The 9422-nt window shown below is 32.8% G+C and overlaps 1 protein-coding gene across 2 annotated transcripts in view; it reads left to right on the forward strand.

The window, feature by feature from the left end:
* Window positions 1–5435, forward strand: part of LOC107456199 (uncharacterized) — a 64982-nt gene extending 59547 nt beyond the window's left edge. For both annotated transcript variants that reach the window (XM_016073992.3, XM_043049745.2), the window contains exon 2: window positions 2078–5435. In XM_016073992.3, the coding sequence (XP_015929478.2) occupies window positions 2126–4129 (2004 nt within the window). In that variant the 5' untranslated portion in view covers window positions 2078–2125 and the 3' untranslated portion in view covers window positions 4130–5435. The remainder of the gene's footprint in view (window positions 1–2077) is intronic.
* The last annotated feature ends 3987 nt before the right edge of the window (window positions 5436–9422 follow it).

Genomic DNA, 9422 nt, shown 5'->3' on the forward strand with positions numbered 1-9422 from the left:
TCGCTCAAAAAAACCTGTTTAAAACGTGGTTTTAAAAACTGACTGAGTCTTGGAGGATTCTAATCACTTTGATAAAAAAAAACATTTATCAATTAAAAACTCATTTACATGATTCGACTCTTAACTATCCTTCTTTTCCATGATTCCAGAGGCTGACAGATGCACTAGCATTGATTCAACTTATTCATCGAATCATCATTGTTTATCATTCTTTCTCAACTCGAATCATCATTGTTTATTGTTGACGTTTTCTCTGGTCAAATTTTAGTTATTTATAGTTTATATTTTCATTGTTAAATACTTTAGATTGGTCTCAATTCTTTTGATGGTTGTTCTAAGCGTCAAATATTAAAACAGTTTGTGCTTCTTGAACCGAAGCATTAAAATTTGCTGCATAAGAAAACTGCTTAGAAAGTAAAGAAACGCTATAAGAGAAGGCGCCAATTATTTCTTGTTCCATGAAAATTATTTCGTTTTCTCCAATTTCCCAAATGCGTTTCTGCTAATAACTCTATGTATGGGGGTCGAGATATCGTGGTTGGTAGGGCACTGGGCCCATGTACAAGAGGGCCCAGTGCCCTACCAACCACGAAGTTTAAACTTATCATAACGAAGTTTAAACTTATCATATCGAAGTTTAAACTTATCATAAGAGTGCCCAGTGCCTGGGCCCATGTTCGATTCCCGAATGCCGAAAACTCTCCCTGTTGTAAATGGGAACTGATGCACGTTTAATCTGTTGAGCCGCAAAGTGCTCCATGTTCCCATAACAAATCAATACCTCTGGGGGGGTACTGATCCAGCTTTCTTGTCTTCTGGATTGGTTCAAAATTACAAGGCTACGGAGTTGAACATTGGTAGTCGTAAACCCAAAATTGGGTCGGCTGTGTTTTAGTTTTCCCTTCGCCTCATTTTGTTCCGTCACTATTCTGTTCTGAAATATTTTTTCGAATTTTTTAAGCAATGGAAGGAAAGTCAAGAGCACTTCGAAACAAATTTTCATAAGCAAGCTTACATAAGTTGAAAAGTTGTACGAACCAGTATGGAATTGCATTGGAAATATGTATTGTGGGAAAGAATTCTCCTGCGTTAATGGTGGCTGGCATTCACTCCAGCAATCAAAACCGTTTTCAAACAGTGGCGTTTGTGTAATTAATGGAAACCGGCCTATAAACAGCTGTGTAAATGGAGTCCAAGATTCAGTTAAATAATAAAAACTGGCAGCGATGGCTCAGGGAATAGAGCTCTCGCCTCCCAATGAGATGACTCGAGTTCGAATACCAGCCGTGACTGGTCGATATAAGTTCCGACCAACCACAGTGCTGACGTAAATTATTCTCAATGGCAGACGGATCATGGGTTGGAGTCTTTTTACCGTCAGACTAACAATGTGTGGTTTCCGTGGGGGTTTTTTCTCTCCGTGTACCATAAATGCGAGTTAGTTCCATCAAAAAGTCCTCCACGAAGGCTAGTTTTTCTTTATGTTTGATCCAAAAGTTCTCTTGTCTTCCTAGATTGGGTTCAAAATTGAAAGACTACGGATTGTACATTGGAAGTAGTAAACTAAAAATTGAACTGGCTGTCCAACGACGGTTATAGACTGTTTTTCTTATCGATAAATCTACAGAGTTCCATTGTGATTGTTTCTTCCGTAGTTATATATGAATCTCTAAGGAGTATACTTTTTGACTTCATTTTATACAAATGATTCTACCCAAAAGATATTTTATATCCGTCATTGAGCAGCCGACCCAATTTTGGGCTTACGACTACTAATGTTCATCTCCATAGCCTTGTAATTTTGAACCAATCCAAAAGACAAGAAAACTCCTGGATCAGTAACCCCAGAGGTATGATTTGTTACGGGAACATGGAGGACTTCGTGACTTGGCAGATTAAGCGTGCATCAGTCCCCATTCACTACGAGGTGAGTCTTCGGCTGGCGGGGAATAAGTCCAGAGCTCTACCAACCAAGTTATCCCGGCCTACGTAAAAGATATATAAAGGCAGTTCTTTTCAAATTTTCAGCATTTGCTTTTTACAAAGCGACTAATTAAATCCTTTTTTTCTTTTACAGGTATGGCCCTATTATGAAAAGTTTCTTCACCCTCAAACTCTTTGGACCATGTTTGCAAACATTCTAGTTCGCCGACCACGCACGTATGCATTCATAATTTGTGTTGCGTTTTTAATATTCTACATTTGGTTCGCCAATCGTGATGGCAGAGACTGGAATGACAATTATATTATGAAACTTGTAAACACTAGACTATCTCTAATAATCAGCAAAACAGAGAGACCAATCATTGTGAAGGGTAAAAACCCTGGTCTCATCCTAGACACGCCGGGATGCAAAATACCAAAGCTTGATCCATTCGATCCATCTGTGATTGACCTCTATGAGAAAACAGAAGTCTATGATTGCGCTGGCAGGCCCTTATTTATGCATTCTCAGCCAGGTGGTTCAATAGCATTAAATAAAACAGCATTAAAAGTTCATTACGATGTGAATCCCAAAGATGTTTTCTGCGTCTACCGTGGCATCTACCGGCTGCATGAAAAAGCTGGGGATGTGCGGGAAAACTCTTATAGTTATACTGAGTATGATATACTTGATTTCGATGTCCCTCTTAAACAAGACCATATTGTCGTGAACTGCGATATTGGTGGGAAAGAGAATTTCACTCAATTTTTTCCCCTGGTGTATCTCAAAAAAGAAGTTGAATCGGTAAAATCTAAAATACCAGAACCGCCTTCCCGATTAAATGTCATAATACATGCTATTGATTCAATATCAAAACTGAATTTTTTGAGGCATTTTAAGAAAACTAAACGCTTTATAAAAGAGAAGGGGAACTTTTTCGACATGAAAGGATATAACAAGGTCGGGGATAACACATTTCCGAATTTGACGCCACTGCTTACAGGGCAGCACGTTGAAGCAATCTGGAATGAAAGTGTTAAAAACAGCATGTTCTTTGATGACGTCGATATCATATGGAAGAAATACTCTGAAAAGGGATTTAGAACATTCTACGCTGAAGACAGCCCCTTTTTCGGAACATTTAACTACGCAAGACGGGGTTTCAACAATACACCAACAGATTATTACATGCGCCCTTTATACCTCGCTATGCATAAGTCAGAATTGAGGAAGAAAAAGTATTGGTATTGCTTCAATAATCAGTTGGAACCAGAAATCATGTATAACTACGTGGCAGATTTCATTGCAACTATGGGAACAAGACCATATTTTACTTTTTCGATTACATCTTCTTTAACTCATGATTATATCAATCACGCGGGCTATGCTGATGCTCCTGCAACAGATTTCCTTGAAAAAATTTGGACTATGGGTGCACTGAACAACTCTGTCGTAATCTTATTTGGTGATCATGGTTTAAGATTTGGGAAAATTAGGAACATCTACATCGGAAAATTCGAAGAAAGAATGCCTTTTCTCTACGTGCATTTTCCAACATGGTTCCTGGAACAAAATCCTGATGTACACAAGAATCTCAAAACCAATACAGAACGTTTAGTGACACTTTTTGATGTATATGCTACTATGGTACACCTGCTGAATCCCACTAAGAAACTAACACCACTGGAAAAAGTTAAGGTTTCACCATATGGATTGAGTCTCATGGAAGAAATATCGCCCTACAGAACTTGCGAAAAAGCAGGCATTTTTCCGCATTGGTGTACCTGTCAAGTATTTCAATACGTTTCTCCAATGGATCGAGAAATATTGCAGTCAGCTAAAGTGGTGAAGGATCACTTGAAAAATATAACAATAAAATATAATCAAACTTGTGCAACTATTAATGTGGACGCTGTAAAGGAGGCAAAGTTAGGACAGCTAAATGATTTGGTTCTCCGATTCCTTAAGCATGAAGGTATAATACTTGATAGAAGTGTTTCGTATGGTGAAAGAATAGTGAGATACGAAGATTTTTTAGTCACTATCACAACAAAACCGTGTGGTGATATATTTGAAGCTACTGTCAGACACAATGTTGTGGACGATTCTTATGATGTAGTAGATGTTAATAATATAGATTTTGATCCAAGCATGCACAATTGTATAGAAGATCAAAAACTTAGGCCTTTTTGTTGCTGCAAATAGTAGGTTAAATTAATATAATATGCACCGAAGAACCATTACATTATGACCACCCTGCTAATAACATGTAGGACCACCTTTAGCCCTCAAAACTGCTAGCACCCGCCGTGGCATTGATTCCACAAGGTGCTGATAGGTAGTCTGAGGTATCTGGTACCAAACGCTCACCAATTGGTCCTGCAATTCCCTCACATTGCGAGGGGATAGCGTGACAGCACGAATTTGGTTGTCCAAGTAGGACCACAAATGCTCTATTGGAATAAGGTCGGGTGAATTTGGGAGCCAAGACATGACTTGAAAGTCACTGGAATGTTCCTCGAAACAATCCATGACTATTCGACCCTTATGAAATGGTGCATTATCCTGTTGGTAAGCACCATCCCCCGCAGGAAAAACTGTTGCCATGAATGGGTGAACTATGTTCAAGTAGCTTACAGACGTCAGGGATTGTTCTATGAGGATTATGGGTCATAATGTGCCCCATGAAAACATTGTTCCTGGGCGAGAAACCATGAAAACCTGGGCGAGCCCATTGTTATAGATGGAGGGTAGTCATAATGATCATTCAGAATGTTAAAAGTATCTCAGTAGTAACCAATATAAATAATACAAAACTACATCACAGACGCACTTCATTTAAATGCTCTGCATAGTTTCTCAATAGAGGGGTGACTTGTTTTTTGTGCGATGGGCGTACTGTGAAGAGAACATAAGTGCTTACCGTTTTTTTCTACAAATAGCAGAACTGACTGAAAATAAAAATGGATGATAAGAGTTATTAGCAGTGTACTAAGATGAAATTGAAAAGCTGAGATAATGATTTTTAAAGAATCGTATTGTCTTTTCAAGAAGAATGCGTTTATGTCATCACACAAACTTGAGCTTATCAGTGAAAGGTTGTGTCATAAGCGTGAAAACTAGTCATTTAATTTTAATCATTATGTAAGCCATCATTTTAAAAAAAAACTTTGCTAACTAATGTGTGACATTTCCCCATCTCTCTTTTGATCATTATAATACAACATGTTAATGTCTTTGCTTGAAATTCTGTGTAAATATCGCTAATTTTAAAATGCTTGTTTAATCATATGAAATCTGAGATCGAACGTTATATGAATCACATATTTTTAGACTTCATACACTTTTTTTGTTTTATATTATTTGTTTATGTAAATAAATATATTATTTATCGCTTTATTTAAAATATGCATGTACATTTTAAACATTATACTATATTTTCAGTAAACAATTTACTTCATTAATCTTGCTGCACGTGTTAACAAATAAAACTAAACTTTATTTTTTTCAAGACCGATGCGTTATTTAATACGCATTTTTTATTGCTTGCATTTCTTAGCACGCATTAAATTTTTATTCTAAGGGTAAATTCATTCAATAACTAAAAGGCTTATTTGATTGATTCACCAAAAACTAGTCATCTTAAAATCACTAATTCGAAACTCAAGTACTTTAAGAAAATCTGAAACAATTCATACTTACTCTTTACTTACTTAATACTTACACTTTCAAGAGAAAAATACAAGGAACTCACTGTAACTGTTGAGTCAATTTCTTGGCCAGGAGAGTGAAAACAAATTTATATATGTAAGACCTGTAACTAAGTTCTAAAGACAGATTTAGGCTTAAGAAAAAAAATTTATTCAAATCATCACATTAGTACTCAATATAATATTTATCATTTTTTAAGAAATGCTTTGTGTAATTAAGCTATTGTACATGAGAATGACAGCTTAAACTGTTACACACCTCAGTTCAGAACTCTAAAACTATGATAAGAGAATCAGGCGAATCATATTTTCAAAGCACTTAATCAATCCAACTGAATGTTAGGAATAAACAGTATTGCAAGAGCAAGTATAAAAACTCTCTATTTTTTCCTAAAATAATAGAAAAATTCAATGAATGTGGAATTAAGTTCTAGGTACAAACTTTCAAATGATATACCTTGGAAAACTAAAGAATTAAACAGATTCAGAAACTATTATAATACATCTTCAAATGCATGTATTTTACTAATACTACTTTAATTATTGAAATGTTGGGGTAAAAAATTTAAACAAATTAAATATGTTTAAGAAAATTTCAAATAGGCTAGAAGAGTGACTTTCAGGGAATTAAAATTATTTTAGGAAATTGTAAATGAACAATCTTTTTTCTAGGCATTTTGAAATGAAAGGAAAAAAATTGTCTGAAAAGTATAAAATATAAGACTTTTATATCTCAAGTGTATATTGCGATATTGTTAGGTTTCTGAAGAATAACTCATTTACACAATAAATACGCTTTAAAATTTAATAAATTGTAATAAAATATTTCGACCACTAAAAAGCTTTAACATCTATCATTTTTAAAAATTTAATTTGAATTGCAAAAAATAGTACTTTAAAATAACTAAGAATTTTTACTAAACTAAGTTTTTATTATTTACTTTAAATCACTTCATTTACATTAAAAGCGATTATTAATTACATTGTGAAATTTAGATTTAAAAATTTCTATTTGTGTGCTATTTGTTGTAAAATGATTTTTTAACATTATCCTTTTGAAATAAGATCAGCCAGGTACTCATTTGAGTTATGAAAAAATATATATAAATTTGGATTATAGATAAATAAATAAAACTTTTAAATCATCAATGCTCTGTTTAAATTTAAGGCCTTGCTAATTTGAAAAAAACTGACAAACTGCATGAAAAGACATATAATTTTTGCAATATTCTTTCCAATTTTGCCGACAATAAATATTTATTTGCATATCACTAAGCTGAAAATGATTTTATATTTTAGAGTTATTTCAGTAATATACTCAGATTTTCAAAAGCGATTGCCAATAGTCAAAATTGCAGACTAATTTGGTTTCGACAATCAGATTTTAATAAACTTATTATTAAAGATTAGGAAATTATGAAACGTTGCATTAGAAGTATCACTGTTGTTTCTAAATTGATGTATTTCTTATTAATTACATAACGATCATAGAAAGGAAAATTTTCTATTTTATGTAATGGGTGTTGCAATAAAATATTGTTCAAAATTTGCTGTAAATTCTCATATATCAGAAAGAGCATGTATATTTGATTTCGTTTTATTATTGCGTTAAATCTTTCAAATTTCGCAAGAATCTATCATATAAACAATAGCCATTATGAATAAAGTAAAGGTTTCAGATTTAAAATGGCAGGAATTGACAATAGCTAGGAGCAACCAAACACAAACAACAAAGAACCTTCAGACGTTATTGTTTTAAATATTTGAATTTTTAACGGATGGTCAAAGCAAGATGAAACTCAAAATAAATATATAATGAGATGTTTTAATGTTATTTTACATTTTATTGTCCATGGTAATACATAAATATGTCAGAAACAAACAATTCAAACACTATGAAATGTTTTTGTAAGTAGTTAAAATACACGCTATATGTTAATAGTTAAAATCTATAGTTTAATTCCAATTTATGTTAAAAAGTTAAAAACTAAATCCTTAGAAAAGAAGATATTTAATTTAAAAATAAATACAATTGCTAGGAGCTATATGTGCTGAGCGATATAAAAATTATAACGTCACGATCATATATTGTCAAGAAATATCGATATTTTATTAGATAGCATAATATTTTTCAAATTTTGCCGATTTAAATAACTTTTAGATAGTCAATATTTTCGTTCTCAGCACAATATAATGCAGCATTAAATAGCTAGAAACCTACAAGTGACATAATCGTAGGTAAACCAATGCATTTGTAGATTCAGAAGTGAATCAAGTTCGACACGCATGCGCACGACGTCGCTTACAAGCATCCAATTAAAACTAATTTAAATCACTTAGTTAGGCACTGATTTAGATCACTTAGTTAAATCACTGATTTTATGCCGTCACTACTTCTCGAGTTGCAAGTTCCAAATTATCATTATCAATAATCTTCGTGACAACACCGCATTCGGTAATTATTGTTGATAAAGACCGTGATTCAACTATTGATATCAAAATAACGATATTATTGTTGTTAACAATGATCATGATATTATCGATGTCAAAAATTTTGTGACAATTGTGTCGAAAATTTTGACTGTGAGATATTGGATTCACGATTTGTCCTGAGAGAAATTTTTAAAAACATCTTAATCTCGATATTTATTCTCCGATAATTATTTTTGCTGATAATTCCCACGATATTATCGTTATTGATAGTATTCACTGTTATTATCGTCACTGCTAATGAACGTCATATTATTACTGATAATGATCATCCCGTTATCGTTGTGAACATATTTGATGAATTCGATATTTATTGATATTCATGAATTGTTGTGAGTATAACTTATAAAATATCATTATCACAAAGTTTGAAAAATGCAGCTGTAAAAGTTACTCAAGCTCTTAAAAATATATGAAGATATTTGTCTCGATAGGAAACACACACAAAATGTAAATAAAAATGCTAAATTAAAACAAACCATTATTGCTTTAAGAGACGATTCCAAAAAAGTCACATAAATACACAAGAAATATTACTTTCGATATAAAATTAGTTTAAATTGTTTTTAGTTAATCAATAATCTTCACTTTATCAATGGAATCACAAGCGTTCGGTTAACAATGTAGGGAATAATTGGACATTGACAATTTCTAAAAACAACTCACAATTTTTAAATTTCATTTTGAAGTCCACTTTAAAAGTAATTGCTTGCAATGTCAAGAACAAAACTGTTAAGTTTGTTAATTATTTTAATAAATGATCAATTTGTGCAATAGAAATGTCAAAGCTGCCATCACTTCACTTATCTGTCCAATGGCAAGTTCAATGACTTACAGATAGCAACCAATAGGAATGCATTGGGATGTGAGTATGAGTTGTTCAATAGAGATGATGCAAACGACAATTGATTTATTTATTCCACTCAGTGATTTAGTTCAGCTTTTGGCTTGGACATCTATATTATTTCTATAAAAAGATATGCCGGACCCAGATGCTTAACTTTATTAGTTAGCTATTATCATTCAATCAATAAGCATTAAGTAGTAGTTAAATGCAGTCAACTATGTACACCACAATTATACTTTGAAATCAAACGTACTCCAATGGATTATTACTTGCTACGAATTGATCATTGATGCATTTTTAGGTGGCAGATTGAAAAGTTAAAATGGAAAGACTTGATTGGTTAATTAAACATTGTTTCATATTGGTACTTAATATATTCTATATATAAAGCACTAATATGTATAATAATAGTAGTACTATATATATATACATATGGAATGTCTTACAAGTA

Source organism: Parasteatoda tepidariorum, chromosome 10 (assembly GCF_043381705.1).
Source record: "Parasteatoda tepidariorum isolate YZ-2023 chromosome 10, CAS_Ptep_4.0, whole genome shotgun sequence".
NCBI classification, from domain to species: Eukaryota; Metazoa; Arthropoda; class Arachnida; order Araneae; family Theridiidae; genus Parasteatoda; species Parasteatoda tepidariorum.